Source organism: Archocentrus centrarchus, chromosome 3, assembly GCF_007364275.1.
Source record: "Archocentrus centrarchus isolate MPI-CPG fArcCen1 chromosome 3, fArcCen1, whole genome shotgun sequence".
NCBI lineage: Eukaryota > Metazoa > Chordata > Actinopteri > Cichliformes > Cichlidae > Archocentrus > Archocentrus centrarchus.
The window spans coordinates 21,442,993-21,460,333 of record NC_044348.1 but is presented as its reverse complement, the minus strand read 5'-3'; the positions used below and the strand labels follow the sequence as shown (position 1 = coordinate 21,460,333).

Genomic DNA, 17,341 nt, shown 5'->3' with positions numbered 1-17,341 from the left:
GTGTCGTGAGCTTCTCTGCAAATAGACCGTTGTTCCATCTGCTGGCACACAGACAGGTCATCACAGCGAAGCGATGCAGTCGATATATTTATCTTTGTAAAAGTTTGTTACACCTGGGAGGCATCTTACGTGTTGATCAAGATTAATCAAATCTGCTTCAGCTTGGATTTAGAATTTGAAAATGGTCAGCACTGCATTGTAAGCAAGTGATTTTTAGCACAGACACATGAGACAAAACCCTGTTCTGAAAAACTCCCTAAAATATTTTATGAATAGTTTTACTTTATCTATCCATCCATCCATCTTCCGCTTGTCCTTTTCAGGGCCGCGGGGGCTGGGTGGTTGGAGCCTACCCCAGCTGTCATAGTTTATGGATATTAATTCATGATCTTAGTAAACAAATTATGTTATAAAGAGGATGTAATCTAATCTGAATTCTAAATGTCTGATCTTAGATTTTTTTTTTTTTTACCATATTCCTTTATTTAATGTCTTACTGAGGTCTCCTGTTTCTTCAGTTAAGTGGTATTTTCCCTGACACTACAGACACTGGGTTCACCCCTGCAGCAGACCCAGCAGTTGTGCTCATGCACCACACCAGGTCTCATGTGCTGCAGCTCTCCTCATCGTTCCCCATGTGACTACATTGGGCTATTTGAGGAACGCCAAGAAAAGAGGTTCTGACCCTTCTTGGCGTTACACAACAACATTCATTGTCTTTATTTATCATTTATCATTTGGAAACACCACACAGAAACTTACACAGCTAAAAAAATAGAAATATAACCAACTATATGCAACCAAACCAGAATAATTTACGATGCATTTTGAATCTCGGTCATGCCAAAGCACCGTGTGGAGGAACCTACGGAGAATTTCTCCATAAACCAGAGAAGACTTAATATAATTTAGAGAAATCCCTCCACTTTAAAGTTAATTCTCACTGGTCGGGTAGCCATGCATCCACCTTTTGTCTCTCTGTTGCATGTCAGCACTGCCCATCATTATCCATAACTCTGCCTACACAGTGGCATTTTACTGTTTTCATGTACTGCTCAGTCCAAGCAGTGGAGAGGGATTCCATGAGCCGATTTAAATAAAATGAGGGAAAGCAAGAATTAATTAAAGACCTGATATTTAATGGTTTTTATTGTTAAATTTTACCTGTCCATTTACAACACTTGCAGTATCCTCGGCCACTCCACACTGCAACAAAATGGACCTCAAGTTAATCAAAATCTCTAACAACAAGTGCTGCCTATTGCTATTCTATTGCTCTTAAAATAAAAAAGGGTCTACTGTACATGTTGAGCATGCTGCCACACTTTAAAAGGTAGGACCCTCATATACAGCAAGAGTATTGGTTCCAGCTACTGAATGCCTGAGCTTGTGCTATTCTTACATGTTCTCTGACACTCTCGCCCTCCGCGCTCCCATGATAGTCCTGAAGCTTTCAACTGAAGAAAATTTAACTGAAAAGGTAGCAGGTATGCAGCCACAGAGACTGAGGGAGCTTTTACAAAGAAAATAACCTTTTCCCTCAGCTTTTTCACTTCCAAAAATGATCTCTGTCTCCACCTGCCTCTATTATCATAACTGCATTCACTTTTCAAAGCACACAAATGCAAAAAAAAAAAAAAGTTACTCTTCCTTTCCAAAGTCTCTGTCTCATCGGCTGCCTCGGTCACACATCTTCTGACCAACTACACTCATCTTTTCTGCCACCTGCTGCACACGCCCTTTGACCTCCATCTTCCTCCTCCCCCTCGGCTCCAGGCTTATTCTCGCTAATCTCCTCCCCCTCGGCCCCTCTAACCTCCCCTCACCGTCTCCCTCTCACGCTCCCCAACAACTGCCAGTCCCTTTACATTTTAGGTGTTTCACAGGCCCTCAGATCCAAAATGGTTCACAACAAGTACATAAAAGTAGCTCAACCTTGCTCTGCAGCTCCTCCATCCCGTCAGCCCCCCTCCCACATGCAAACACATTCCCTAATCCACATTCTCTCTACTTACGGCCTGCACCCAAGGAGGCCCTACCCAATTGCTATCATCCACCAAGACTTCCAAGATTTTGTCTGCCTACCCCTTCTTGTCCTATTTATGTAGACCTGTGCTGTAAAAATGCATTTTAAGTTCAAGAAGAACACTAAGAGCCCACTGAACCACCTAATGCAATTAAAAATGACCTGATTAAGTCCTCTTTCCACAGATCTCTTTTTATACGGGCAGTGAATGCCAACCAGTCCATCTCCAACCACTTACAGTTCATGGTGTGCTGCTGCAATGACAATCCAGATTATGTAAGGTTATATGTTAGTATTTCTCTCTTCCCACAGGAATCCAACTCACTGTGTTTTTATTAGTTACTAATTCCACTGATTACTTGTTCTTCTTGATATATTATTTAAATATTTGCAATGAGATGTATAAGAACAACCAGAGTCTAGAAAGAAATCTACAAACAAATCTTCGATTTAAGCGCTCAATAAAAAAAAAAAAGCTCTCATCATGTTAATACTGTCCTCGCAACATATGTTACCTTCAGGGAGGACTTCCAGGAACTGCAACATCCAGTGTGTGTGTGTGTGTGTGTGTGTGTGTATTTTCTGTCTGATTGTTCATTTGACCACAAACATGCTTCCTTTCTCTGCCACTTTAGATGTATCTCTGTTTTTTGTACTCTAATCTAATCCGCTCTCATTCCTCCTATGGAGTTATCATAACCACAATGGCACCTCCTCTTCCATTCCTTTCTGTAACACACATTAACATGCATGTGCACACACACACACACAACTCTCCATTTGTCACACATGCACCAGCTCCCCTCCTCCATTAGAGTTATAATTAATCCAACTGCTCCACTGACAGAGCAGAGTAGCCCCTTCAGATAAGGTTTCACCTGCTGGCTGCTTCCAACTTAGATCCCTGTGAATTTGAAGCCACGTGGGCTGCAGGATGGCAGATTTTGAATTGAATTAATTGCACTTTTTAACACAGCTGTGGATACCGTTATAACTGAGAAGCAGGATTTCAGTTTGCAGTCTCTTAGTTCTGATCACGTACTCTTCTGTGTACATTAATCAATATGTCTAGTATTGATTGGTGTATTTTTTTTTTTAATATAAGAGAACATTTAAACTGGCAATCTAGCAATCCACGTCTACTTTTCTACTTAAGACTGTAACTTTATGCTACAGTATTTGTTGTAATGAATTACAAATAATCCTTTAGATCTGACATGTGATGACTGAAATAATAAGGCACACATTAAGCTGTTTACATACAGAATTTCTACACATCCATTGTTTTTTTAATCATCCGGTATTAATTGAGCTATCAATTGCCCTCTGCAGCACCCTTCCTGGTTGACCTGTCAGTCACTACATTAAGCACTGGCCCTTACTGTGGCCTAAATCTGTTCAGATGAGGGAAGCATATTCCCATTTTAAGGCTGGATGAGGCCTACTAGCAACAAATCTATAACCCTGCTTGGTAGCAACTGGTGTCTCCCCTAGAAACACCCCCGGTGGCCCGCATGCTCCTTATACGGCCCTCGAGGTGGGACCGCGAGCCTTGATGGGAGGTTAAAGCGACAGTTCCATATATGGCGCGCGCTCTCTCCCCGTCGGGGGCGCGCAGCGTCACTTCTGATCCCCTCATGAAACCCGGTGTATGGAGTGCCCTCCTTGCCTTCACGTCGGCGCCCCCTACTCCACCCACTGCTCAGCTTCGGCCTGTCAGTATCCTAATATGGCAGAGGGCCGGGATGGGGGCCAGTGCTGAGGTTTGTGAATGGTGGACATTGGATATAAAAGGTGGACGTTCAGCAGTGAGGACCGTAGCTGGTTCAGCAGCAGCACTGGTTGGGTCGTTCTCTCCGAGCCGCAGACACACTCCTAAGGTAAGACCCTGCTAAGATCTGACACTCCTGAAGCCACTCATCCAGGTTGGGACATCAGACTAGGCCTTAACCAGGGAACCACTGGAGCATCTACTGAGGGGCAAAAATTAGGAAGGACCGCCGGGGACAGGATACATAGGACGGAGAATGATTGGGGCAACATGGGCAAGGATGCTGATAGTTAAACCATAGGAGAGACCTGAAGAAAGAGGAACTATTCATAGTTGAGGAGCGAGTAGACAAACACACTTCCCAGGAGAAACCTAAACTATCAAATCTGGAAGTAAATAGAGCAGTTAATTGATAAATAGATAGGTAGATAAAGCAAATGTCCTTATTTACTGATTTGACTGATCTTAAGGTGAAAAACAATCTGACTTTATATCAATTTAAATGCCAGAGAAGTTTACCTGAGGAAGGATTAGTGAGACAAAGACTTGTAATTTTTTTCAACTCTAGCGCATCTTAGATCCTTGACTTTTTTTTAAGCATGCGCATAGATGTACACTATACAAATTAAGATAAAATAAAGACCAAATCTTAAATAACTCACCAAATTCCAAGACACTTTAAGAAGGATGTTTGTCATGTGTAAATGGCATGTCGGTGTGCCATAGATGCATTTAACGCATGTACTGGGCCTGACCAGATTTATGTTCCATTAAATTATTTTTTAGTTTAGTTTAGTTTATTTGGTTTTACATTGCAAAACAAACATAAATTAACATGGCATAAGAAACCAGGATTGCACTGGATTTTTAGCCACACTTGATATAAGAATATAAAATAATGAAACAGTGAATGAAAGCGGTAGTACGTAATTAATTTCTGTCACATACATTATGGATTTGATTTAAACTGAAATATTTTGTCTTCACCTCCTCTCTTACAGAAGCCAACATGTGTGACGACGATGAGACTACCGCCCTTGTGTGCGACAACGGCTCCGGCCTGGTGAAGGCTGGCTTCGCCGGAGACGATGCCCCCAGGGCCGTGTTCCCCTCCATCGTCGGCCGTCCCCGCCACCAGGTAAATAGCGAAGAAAATTAACTGCTAGACTAGATAACAGACTAGACTAATTGGCAGAAGTAAATAATTCACACTCACTAATTGTAGCACCTCCTTCAATTTATTGTTCAATATAGAGAAATACGTATTAGCCTTGCGACAGGCTGACGACCTGTACAGGGTGTACCCTGCCTCTCGCCGGGATAGGCTCCAGCCCCCCCGCGACCCTGAAAAGGATAAGCGGAAGAGATGGATGGATGGATATAGAGAAAAAGAATTAATCTCCAACTGCTTTAAAAACAATAAATTTGGATTTTAGAATTTGGGGAATTATTAAAATATTGACCGATATTTCAGTATTTCACTGTAAAAATTCAGTTGCTTGTGCAGCTGATATTAGCGGTCTCGAGTCACGTTTTGGCTCCTTTTACCTTGAGCAATGTAACATTTAAATTAGTAACAGGTTAAGTGCCAATCTCACAACTGCTCTCCGCCTGTCTCTGTGATCTGCGCTGATATTTGGCACATTTACGCAATGGTCACTATGCCTGTCCAAAGACTTTAATCTGTCCAGAAAAAGGTCGCACATCTGTACGGATCAGTTGACGTCCCTGGCTAACCTTCCTTTTATCTTGCCCTCTCTCCTCCCTTCAGGGTGTCATGGTCGGTATGGGTCAGAAGGACTCCTACGTCGGTGACGAGGCCCAGAGCAAGAGGGGTATCCTGACTCTGAAGTACCCCATTGAGCACGGCATCATCACCAACTGGGACGACATGGAGAAGATCTGGCACCACACCTTCTACAACGAGCTGAGAGTGGCCCCCGAGGAGCACCCCACCCTGCTCACTGAGGCCCCCCTGAACCCCAAGGCCAACAGGGAGAAGATGACCCAGATCATGTTTGAGACCTTCAACGTCCCTGCCATGTATGTGGCCATCCAGGCTGTGCTGTCCCTGTACGCTTCCGGCCGTACCACCGGTAAGACTGGCATAAGAAAAAAACAAACAAACAAAAAACCCCACATCTACCACTCATGAAAGAAACAGCTTATTTAACACACAAAACACATATAGTTAGTCTACTTTATTATCGATAATATGTTATTGACACATTAAATTAGTATAAAATAGATAAAAATAACTACTGACTGCGCAATTTCACAGTGAAATACTTTTACGCACAACTTTTACGCGCAGTTGACCAGCCTTTCTGGGACTGTTTATGTAGGTGTGTTGCCTTTATCTCGTGAATTCTATCCCAAGCACCAACTTAAGCCGTAATTTTATTACCAACACTGAACATTTAACCATTTTTGTCTCGGACTTTACTAAATGTTCTCCGTGCCTCTCTATAGGTATTGTGCTGGATGCTGGTGATGGTGTGACCCACAACGTCCCAGTCTATGAGGGTTACGCCCTGCCCCACGCCATCATGCGTCTGGACCTGGCTGGTCGCGATCTGACCGACTACCTGATGAAGATCCTGACTGAGCGTGGCTACTCCTTCGTGACCACTGGTGAGGAATTTAACAATGACCAACAACAAATGATCTGAAAGAAAGAATAAAACCACCACTTTTTAGGACGACATTATCTGAGCTAAGTCGAGTCTAAATTGTCAATTACATTTTATTTTTACTAGCAGTGGTGGAACAATTTGCTTCCATATGATTGGGAGAAATATTTACGCACCGGCTGCGCACAAAGATAAAAAACTTCAAGCAAATAATGGGCGCAGTTTGTGAGACCTATTATTGCCCACATGCGCGCTCAATCTCATAGCGATGCTTAAAAATAGAGATATAATCCTAAATAGAGTGAAATGAAGATGTGTACAGAATTTGTGTAGTTCGGCCCACTAAATCCGCGGTGTTACGCTATGTCTCCACGCTTTGGCACTCTGAATAACTCATCAACTTGTACCCCCACAGCCGAGCGTGAGATCGTGCGTGACATCAAGGAGAAGCTGTGCTATGTGGCTCTGGACTTCGAGAACGAGATGGCCACCGCTGCCTCCTCCTCTTCCCTGGAGAAGAGCTACGAGCTTCCCGACGGTCAGGTCATCACCATTGGTAACGAGAGGTTCCGTTGCCCCGAGACCCTCTTCCAGCCTTCCTTCATCGGTACTTTAAATAATCAGTTCTTTATTTATTTATTTATTTTTTAACCACTAATAGACTTATGGAGATGTGTACCATACTGGGCACTCCTTTCCTAACACTTGTCTATCTCATCTGACCAGGTATGGAGTCTGCTGGTATCCATGAGACTGCCTACAACAGCATCATGAAGTGCGACATTGACATCCGTAAGGATCTGTACGCCAACAATGTGCTCTCTGGTGGTACCACCATGTACCCTGGTATTGCTGACCGTATGCAGAAGGAGATCACTGCTCTGGCTCCCAGCACCATGAAGATCAAGGTACTTGAAATTTAACTCAAATCAGAAAACTAAAAACGTCAGTTTAAAAAGAGACCGAAAAAAAAAATCGCGTAAACTGGCAATTACGCACTTGATTCCACTGAACATTTATTCACTTACAGACATTGGCACTCTACTAATCCACTCTCTTCTCCTCCAGATCATTGCTCCTCCCGAGAGGAAGTACTCCGTCTGGATCGGTGGCTCCATCCTGGCTTCCCTGTCCACCTTCCAGCAGATGTGGATCTCCAAGCAGGAGTACGACGAGGCCGGCCCCAGCATTGTCCACAGGAAGTGCTTCTAAATCCTCCATCTTCTTCTCCGGCTTCTCCATCATCTCAGTCATTTTTACCACCGGCAATCTGGAGATCAAGCAAGGAGGAGGATCAACCTCTGCGGCACAACAACACGCTGTCGATGGACTATCTGTCCGCGCTGCTGACATTCACATGCATTCTTTAAACCTTTTTAAATTGTGCATATTTTATGGCTGTCTGTTGTCTGTGTTGCACGGAGAAAGGCTGTGAAAACCACCACTGAACCATGCATCCATCAAAAAACTTTAATAAAAAAAAATAACAACAACATGTTGCCCAACACATGTGAATGTAAGTGTATATACATATTGATAATTTATTAAAGTCCATTATTTGGTAATTTTGCCCCTGGTTTTACTTTTCTGGTAGTGGGAGAAGATGGCAAACAAAAGCACACGAAAATCATACCGCAAACAGATTAAAGTGGGTGATTTTTAGCTCATAAAATACTATTTTACCTCACGCAAACTATGCAAGTATTTAACAATTCTTGCAAGAATTGGGGGACATTAACCGGAATAATCACTAAATGAAGCATAGTGTGGCTGTGCTGTTCCACGAACCAGCTGACCAGATACAGGGCACATTCATGGACATCCATACACGAGCTGGCACGCATCCCTGGATCATATTTGGATGGATGTGAGGCAGGGGGAGGGGGGATGCCAGGTGAAAGAGGTATTGAAGGGCGACGCCTTCGAACTCTGACAGTCGGTGTTTGACTTGCCAGGAATGCGCCTAGGCAGCAGCAGCAGCTCCGCTTTTTGGACTGACTGGATCAGTAGCATATTGGACATCTGACACCCGCCTGTTGCGCTGCCTGCCCTGCACGACCATGTGCGCTCCCCCACCGGCCCCCAGACCATCTTTAGACAAAATCAGACCCCGCGTACAGTGGGGTCAGCTCCGCAGGCCTACCTTATATGCCTATAAGCTCACAGGTTATGTGGATGTAGGTTTGGGTGTAGGCTGGAGGCGCGCACATCATTTATATCACCCATGTAGCCTATCGTAAGACCACATTTATCATTACCCCCCCCCCCCCCCCCCCCCCCCCCAACACACACACACACACACACACACACACACACACACACACACACACACACACACACAGAGTAGAATTTAATGCTACATCAGTGGCAATTAAGAGCACCAACTACCTTAATTAACACGTCGCGCAGGGTCTAATCAGGGAAGCCAATTTATGCTTTGAATGCCTTATGCTTTGCTGTCCAAATACAACAAAACAAACTGTATTTTCATCCTCTTTTGCCATCTGTACATGCTCCATAGCCGCTCCGGCTGCATTCCTGACGTCCCGGCTCGGGACACCTGTTGCGGGTGTGTTTGGCTTTTTAAAAACGTCTTCAGGCAGGCGGAGCTAAGCTCAAAGACGCAACCCGTGTGTGATTACAGCAGCGGCACAGTGAACGCCATCTGTTCTACGCTTCCGCGAAATCCGAGCCTGGTGTGAGTATATTTACTGTACACAAAATTAGACTGTTACAGCCCTGAATTTCTCCGGGCGAGCCGCACACTGTTGTTGACTAGTGTCGATGGATTGTCTGTGACATTTAACGTCAACCGAGCTTCACCTACAGGCGCTGACAGGCGATTATTGGTGCTGTGTGTTAGTATTAGCGCCATATGATTAATAAAGAACGCCTATAAATAACACATTTGTCATGAGGAGGTGATGGCTATAAAGCAACAGGCAATAAATAATCAACACACTTACTCTCAGTTATAGCGTAATAGCGTATAAGGTACATTTGTGGGTTCTATACGCATGTCGTAAATAAGTAGGCTACGGAACCAGCATTTTTTCAGCAGTGAGGACAGACTGTAGTGATTTATCAGTGTATATGTTGCAAAGCCTGCGGTGTTTTCTTTCACTGATTACGGCTGACCTTTTAATTTGTAATATTCAACAGCAGTTTACTCCTCCGCAGCCAATCAGTGGATGAGGTGGCAGTTACGTCATCGCGTTCAGGAACTTTCTGCTGTTAACGTTGTAACGGTTTTCACCGGAGGCCATTTTTTATAATAAAACCCCGATTTAATATATAAGAATAGATAACCAAGTATGTAATTTTCAAGAAAAAAATAAAATAAAAATAAATAAATAAATTACCTTTGTCTACATCCCCGACCCAGGAAGACGAACTGATCTCCCTAGGGAAGATGTAGGCGGGATCTTTAGAGGAGGGGGGGGGGACCGTCCTGCTGCTCTGCCATTGGTTTTAACGGCTTTCCCATTATCTTTTAAATGTCTGGCGGTGGTGCCAAACACGGAGCTACGTGTGAAGGGGCATCAAGGTTGTTTATACTTATTATAGCGTATTCTGTGTGAGTAACAACACGCTTTTTTTCAGTTTAAAGAGTTTCCAAAGGTGCAAGATGGTGACGAAGAGGATCCGGTCGGAGTACATGAAGAAATTCAAAGACCCCAAATGGGAGACTTACACTAAATGTTACGAGGAGATGCTGAAGTACAGGCTGACCCGCAGGCTGCTGGAGCACACGCATAACCCCTGGTTCTGGAGCGGCTCCGACACTGACTCGGACTCGGGAGGAAGAAGTCCCCCTCCTGCTCCCAGTAAGAACCAGATACGGGACCAGGGGGAGACCGGCGGAGACCGAGCGGAGACTGAACTGGAGGAGTGTGAGGGGGCGAGGACGGACAGACAGCAGGAGCTGCAGACCAGAACCACAGGGCCCGTACCTAGGCTTCCTATTCAAGAGGAAGAGGAAGAGAGAGGGTCTGCTGCACAGTCTGCAGTCCATGGTAACCTTTTTATAAAAACCTTTACCACATACTGGGATGTGGCATAGTGTGTTAAAACCACTGAAGGTATTATTATTATCAACAACAATAATAGTAATTCGCTGGGCTGGGCTGGGGAAGGGGTGAAAGGACTCATAATTTAAATGATTAGAAACGTTAGGCAAATTTACAAGAAAAAATGTCAAATTAAAGGGAAGAAGTAAACAAGCTTATAAGAAAAAAGTCTTACTTTTTTGTTATTTTGTCCTTTGAATTTGCCAGTTTACCTTTTCTCATAAATTTCTGTGTGTGTTTTCTAATAATTTTGCATTTTTTTGTGAATTAAACATTTTTATCCCATAAACTTGTTAGTTTTTTCTTTTTTCCTCATAAATTTATATTTTTTTTCTAGTAAATTTGTAATTTTTCCTCATAAATTTGTGGAGATTTTTACCTTGTAAATTTTTGCCATTTTTAGCACTTTTACCTTATAATTATTTTTTTCTTGCAGATTTGCCATAATTTTGTCCTATATTTTGCAGCTTTTGTTGTGTCTATTTCGGTAATTTCTTTTCATCTTTTTCTCCTAAATTTACCCATTTTTTTTTCTCATAAATTAGCCATTTCTTTAAAAATCACTAATTTTCCTTGAAAATTGCCATTTTTTTCATGAGTCAAGGGTTCAAAGCTCTGGATTGTCAAGTGTAGTGTCAAGTTTAGTCCTCCTGCCCAGCTCCTTAAATTTTTTTCCCCTTCAGTAGCCCTAATACTGCATTGTAGGGATACACGCTTGATGCTGTACTATAACTTATTCCTTTACTCCTTAGGGGCAGAGTCTGATGCTGTGAGGGAGACAAGGGTACTACAGGAGGAGACAGAGGAGGAGAGAGCCGGCAGCAGAGGCAGTAAGCAGTTAACAAGATATTTATACTACTACTACTAATAACAATAATTTTCAAAATATATTTGCTTAACACAGTAAAATAGATCATAAACATTAAAAAAGACATGTACACAAATCAAAACAATAGTAACAGATTAAAACAAGGCGTAAAACCTGGACGAATAGTGTTGATAATATAACAGGTAAAAAAATAAGTCAATAAAATGGAAGAATGAGGATTAAACATACTGTGCCAGTGTCAAACCTATGACTGGTACTGTATGTAATTTGTAAAAATGTTCAAATTTTTCATTTGATGAACTTTAGTTATTTAAAGGTGTCATTATCTATGACTGGACTGCTTCCTCGGCTGAAATACTTTCGTCAAAGCCACTGGCATCTCAAAAAGTTGCACAAGGTTTGCTTTAGTTGGTCCTGTCAAGCAGGATTATAGTGAGACCAATCTCACTCCCAACCCTTATCCTATTCCTAAACCTAATCGAGTGGTTCCGAGTTATAAACCTGACCAAACAGCGAGGGAAAAGCCAAAGTGAAAACAAAACTAATCTGTGAGTAAACAGAACACAGTTTCTAGCCTTGTGGTGTACAATACCCTACTGCCTATTTATAAACAAATATTATAAATATCAGTGAGTAAATATTATTTATGTCATTGTTTGTTAACAATAAATAACTCTTAACTAAAGTTAATTAACTATCCCCTTTTATTAACAATGTCTGTTATAAAAAGTTGCCAAAAAAGGAGCGTTCATCAATATTTTATATTATCTCTGATTTATTTTATGTTTCTCTTGCATCTTCATGGCGCTTCAGCCTGTTTGTTTTTTTTTTTTCTGTTTATAGAGAAAGACCCGGGAGGACACCGATCACAGCCAAGTAAACCATCCAGATCTTCAAGGCAACCCCGGCGCTCGCAGTGGGTCAGGGCTGCACCGTCACAGCCGCCCAGAGAGGACAGTAAGGAGAGCAGACATCCTTTTGCCCTGTATGGCTCTGGGGAGAAGGATGCAGACACTGCAGGCAGGAAGACACACAACGTTGGCCCCGCGGCCTCGACTAATGAGGTAATCTTTCTGTCATAGTGGTTCTGTTGATTGGCCTAGACAGAAGTATCAACAAGGATGGTGATTATGATTTACGTTTGTTTACCTGATAGATCCATGAATCTGCTCTGCGTGCTAAGATCAGGCGGGAGGTGGAGCGTCAGATCCAGACCCAGCAATCTGAGCGGCGGAGAGCCAAGTCTGCTGACCTGGACAAGGCCAGAAAAGTGATCCAGCCCGAGTTCAACCCCTGGCTCACTGAGTACATGCGCTGCTTCTCAGCCCGGTCCCGATAGGACACACACAGGAAAAAAAAACCTTTACATCAGGATGACCCTAGACAACAAATACAAAACTGAAGCCATCACTGCCTCTCACCTTTAAAGTTTGAACTTCAAGTGACCGAGAAGGCCTATATTTCTACATTTTATTTATAAAAATGTTTCTTAGTATGAATTTGTCAGCTTACTTCTACAGCTTTCCACCATTTTTAGAGGAATTGGTCCATTGTGTGGCAAGGATAATGGAACGTTTTGTTATTTATTACCCCACAATAAAAAGGGCCTAATATATATGTATGTTTTTTTGTTTATTTTAATTTTCCACTTCTAATCACCAGTTCACCTATATTTTAGGGTCAAAATGATACTGTATACTGTAAAACGTAATTCACTCAAATATACCTCAAGGTTGAAAATGATTTTTTTTTCTTCTAGTATTTATGAAACACAGAATGGTTATAGTAGAAGTAACAGACAATCAAGTCTCCTATTTTTTTTGCCATAAAAAAAATGTAACATTATTAAATGACATTAGAACATAGGTATGATGATGATACATAGGTTTGATGAGCACTAACAGAGCCCATAAATGACCCCACTCAATCAGTTTTTAGTGGCTAAAGGGGCCTGGTCACTTGAGGATTTAACACCTACAGATATAGAAGATTGCATGGAATGGATTCATACTGAGGCTCAGGATGGAAACTGACTTTCACAGTTTCACAGTTCCACATTTCACAATTCCACATTTCTATAAACTACTTTTATTATAAGAGTACAATAATATGAATTTTACAGGGTACGATGCTTTATAGTAAATGTATAAATAATGGATATGTCTATCAAACACAAGTTTGGCTGAGGAGAGTTCCAAATACATTTTAAAGCCATACTTTAATGCAGGTCCTTTAAATACATGCTGTATAAGATGAGTCCATATTTTTATACGGAGATAACAAACCACAGTGGCACATGGGGAAAAGACAGAGCCTTGTTTCCTGAAGTAAAGTAAAAAATAATGTTAACGTTATGTACAATAATATGTCATTTACTGTGCGTGCGTGCACACACACACACACACACACACACACACACACACACACACACACACACACACACACACACACACAAATTTGATGCCAAGAATGCAGAGCGGTTTTAAAAAGCAGAAAGTTTATCTCAGATTTATTCGACTTTCAATGTGCATATTTTTTTTAATTTGTGGGGAGTAAATTTAATTCCCATATAGATAAATATTTCTGTTTAAGAGTGGATTTTTACTGCTGTGAGCTGCTTCATGTTTGTGTAATAATTGGTAGTTCAGACTTGGTTTAGGTAGGTAGTGACGCACTCTGTGCTGATGGTGAAAAATACACTCGTGTGTTGTGACAGTTGTATTTTTTTTTTTCTTCCATTTTTCTCATGAATTCTGATGCGTTATTGACTTAAAGTGGTTTTATAACTGGCTTTATACATCACCATTCTCAGTGCTAACAAGGTCTCCGTGGTACTATGGATACTGCTGACTTTGCTTTATACATCCACCCACTGTGGAATATTTTCCACCAGACAAAAAAGCACATGTAAGTAGACACGGTGCAAGCAAATTTTGAAAGATTTTGTTGTCATTTTGATAACTGATATCCGTAGAAAATGGTCAACCACAGACAAGTGCTGCAGGCTGCACAAACAACAAATGAAAGGTTTACAGGGCACACAAAAATGATAAAATGTTCTTAGGCTACCTCCTCTTCTACCACAACTAACTTGCATTTCAGTAACTTGACAAGTGGCACCACAAACCCCACCCCCTGGCGAATGCTTTAGCTGATTCGAATGTTGTCTGCCTTACAAACGTGTCACTCTCCAATCACTGAGATAACACATAGGTCCTGTTGTCCATGCCCATAATTTTCTTTTGACCTTGTTCTTGTGCAGATTTGGTATGAATTGGACTGGTAGTTGTGCTGTAAAATTGTTACGAGCGAGACAAAAGATACCAAAAACAAGACCCTGTTCCCTCCTCTGGGGGCGGGGTTAAACAGGTCACAAAACTGAACTAGCATTTCACATATATATTGTTTCTGCCACTAAAATGTTTTTTTCTTTTTTTTGCCATCCTATTGTCAGGTTATTATCTGAGAATTTCAACTTACTAACGCAAAACTTGTTAGACTATAAATAACTTGAAATTGAGAAAAAAAATTAGAAATTTCAGATTATGAAGTTCAAATTCTGAGATAATAACCCTAATTTTTGACTTATTGATGCATGGCAAAATGTTTATTTTTCAGTGGCAGAAACAAGCTTCTATATAGTTTGGTTCGTCACCACTCTGTGTCCTCTAGAAGCATTTCCAGTTTTTGAATGGGCTTTTGTGATAATTTGATAAACAGTAATGTTAATTAAACTTGAGCAAACAAAACTGTATTTAGCAAAACTGGTTTAAAATCCATATTTTAATCTGTGTGATTTTGGCTCTATTTAAAGCCTCATCTATTTGATTTTGTTGTATTTGCAATTGATGTGCTGTCAAATGAAAGATACTTTAAAAAAAATTAATAGGTTTTTCTCTACTTGGATGAATTTGGTTAAAGTACAGCATGTTCTGGTTTGTTGTTGAGGCCAAACCCTCTTCATCGTTATTCATTCAGAGCCAGCTAATGCTTAAATAACCACTAAGAGGAAATACATTAACACATAATGCTGATGTCTTGTTTGGTTTTGAGCCAGTCAAAGAGCCCTTTGATCATTTGATCACTGTGGTGTTTTCATTTCATCCATTCATGAACAAAAAGACAAACGTATGTAAACTTAGGTAATGAATGTTCAACCCATGAGAAGTTAGTTGTGGTAATATAAAAGTCATAAAATAAACTTTGTGCCATAAAGATTTGGAAAACAAATATTTTCAATTGTTGTTGGTGTAAATATTCTGCACGTAAAAGCAGATGATAGGTTGGGTAGACATTTAACATTTAAAAAAAAATCTTTGTGTTAATGTTGCAACTTTGAGTTCAGTATTACATTTTTTTTTTTTTTCCATTTTTGGCCACAGCGGCTTTTTGTGACAGTGGAGAGAGACAGGAAATGGGGGAAAGATACAGGGGAAGACACACGGGCAAATTGGCGCCGGGCCGGGCCGCGAACCCGCGCCGCAACGCAGCGTGTGTATGTGGTCGCCAGCTTCACCACTAAGCCACCCAGGCACTCAGTATTACATTATCAAGATTTGCTTTTTAAGTTATGATGAAATGCAGTTTGGTGCAATATTTTGATGCTTTAAAAGTTGTTTTTGAGCCGTTGTGTTTTTAGATGTGATAAACTTGACAATCTTAGAAAGTAGGAGTAAAGCAGGATAATACATTCCTTACTTCTTTGTTAGTCACTCAGACAAAGCTTTATAGTTCAGATCCAGCTTAGACTGTCAAGACCTTATACCTCTAGTAAGGAAATATTATACTTGCTGTGTTTTTCTTAGATTCACATGATTTGTGGTAGAAATCTGCCAAGCCAAAACATTCCCACCCAAGCTTCACAGTGCTGGTTGGTTTTAGTCAAAAAAAAAAAAAAAAAGGAGTTTCAGGTGTTTGTGAACGCTCTTACATGACAAATAACTGATGTACTGGGTCTAAATAACTGATAACAGATGTAACAACTACAACACTGTAAAACTGCTTAATTCTGTACATTCTTTCTTTACATATTAATCTTTTAACAAACTGTATGTCTGTATTTAAAAGACAAGAGTTGGGCTTACATGGTGTTGGCAAAGCTTTTAATAAAATGAATTTTCATCTGTGATTATTCTCAAGACTCTCATTTAGCATCAACAGACCATTTAAATCTGGTTAAATCCTGATTCCTGCTGTGGTGTCTCAGTGCCTCATAGCACAGCATCAAGCACCTGCTGCACACTGGGATCATGCCATGAAAAATCTATGTGCAACATATTTTTGTAATTAAAATTTTGAGTTGCACGTTTAAATGTGCACTTTTTAATTCATGTTTTTTTTTTTTTTTGAGCTCTCATAATTTCTTAAGTACAAAGATATCCACATGAAATATTCAGGGCTGAAAAAATACATTTAAGCTCTGTTAAAAACTACTAAACCAATTTTACATTTACTGCAAGTGCCACAATCAAAAGCCAAATATTCTTTTATACTGTCACCTCACAGCAAGAAGGTACCTGGTTCAAACCCCAGCTGAGGCCTCTCTGTGTGGAGCATGCATGCTTTCTCTGTGCCTGCAAGGGGTTCCTCCCACAGTCCAAATACATGTTAGATTAATTGGTGATTCTAAAAGGAGGCTGATGAAGTGCTGTGTGAGTGCACAGTTAAAATGTGACTTAATCCAAACTGCTGTGAATGCAACCTGAAAATGCACTAATGTAGCTCATGGCTGTGTAACTGAGAAACAACAGTTGAGCTTACATGTTCTATATTATTGTTTCAATATATCACATTAATCAGATAACCTTAGATCCCAAACAAGTTTTTTTCAAAATGGGAACTTTTTTCAGATTTGATTGATTTTACACTGAATAACCCACTGATCAGTTCATAACTGTTCTAACTAAAGTAAATCATCTCATTTTACCTTTGACTATAGTCCATCCATCAGAGTTTACAAAGCTGATTGAAATGGTTTGTTTGGTCAAAAACGGTAAGTAAAAAAAAAAAAAA

General features: G+C 40.9%; 2 protein-coding genes across 4 annotated transcripts; both read left to right on the top strand.

Annotated features, from left to right (window-relative positions):
- Window positions 1-3,777: 3,777 nt before the first annotated feature.
- acta1b (actin alpha 1, skeletal muscle b) lies at window positions 3,778-7,889 on the top strand. The gene is made up of 7 exons (XM_030723499.1): window positions 3,778-3,906; window positions 4,799-4,935; window positions 5,569-5,893; window positions 6,270-6,431; window positions 6,846-7,037; window positions 7,157-7,338; window positions 7,499-7,889. The coding sequence occupies exons 2-7, from the start codon at window positions 4,807-4,809 to the stop codon at window positions 7,640-7,642; spliced, it is 1,134 nt and encodes a 377-aa protein (XP_030579359.1). The 5' UTR covers window positions 3,778-3,906; window positions 4,799-4,806; the 3' UTR covers window positions 7,643-7,889.
- Window positions 7,890-9,058: 1,169 nt separating this feature from the next.
- Window positions 9,059-12,946, top strand: ccsapb (centriole, cilia and spindle-associated protein b). 3 transcript variants are annotated; one of them, XM_030757576.1, is made up of 5 exons: window positions 9,059-9,126; window positions 10,034-10,446; window positions 11,253-11,330; window positions 12,173-12,393; window positions 12,486-12,946. In XM_030757576.1, exons 2-5 carry the CDS (start codon window positions 10,059-10,061, stop codon window positions 12,666-12,668), a joined length of 870 nt encoding a protein of 289 aa, XP_030613436.1. In that variant the 5' UTR covers window positions 9,059-9,126; window positions 10,034-10,058; the 3' UTR covers window positions 12,669-12,946. The 3 variants fall into 3 exon arrangements, with proteins under 3 accessions (XP_030613436.1, XP_030613426.1, XP_030613416.1); XM_030757566.1 differs by lacking the exon at window positions 9,059-9,126 and adding an exon at window positions 9,683-9,742; XM_030757556.1 differs by lacking the exon at window positions 9,059-9,126 and having other exon boundaries at window positions 9,841-10,446.
- The last annotated feature ends 4,395 nt before the right edge of the window (window positions 12,947-17,341 follow it).

Excerpts from the sequence above, each read along its gene's own strand:
- acta1b (XM_030723499.1), top strand. The coding sequence starts at position 4,807 with ATGTGTGACGACGATGAGACTACCGCCCTTGTGTGCGACAACGGCTCC. Across the intron at positions 5,894-6,269 it reads CGCTTCCGGCCGTACCACCG|GTATTGTGCTGGATGCTGGT; the intron begins GTAAGACTGGCA and ends GCCTCTCTATAG. Across the intron at positions 7,038-7,156 it reads CTTCCAGCCTTCCTTCATCG|GTATGGAGTCTGCTGGTATC; the intron begins GTACTTTAAATA and ends TCATCTGACCAG.
- ccsapb (XM_030757576.1), top strand. The coding sequence starts at position 10,059 with ATGGTGACGAAGAGGATCCGGTCGGAGTACATGAAGAAATTCAAAGAC. Across the intron at positions 10,447-11,252 it reads TGCACAGTCTGCAGTCCATG|GGGCAGAGTCTGATGCTGTG; the intron begins GTAACCTTTTTA and ends TTTACTCCTTAG. Across the intron at positions 12,394-12,485 it reads CCGCGGCCTCGACTAATGAG|ATCCATGAATCTGCTCTGCG; the intron begins GTAATCTTTCTG and ends TTTACCTGATAG.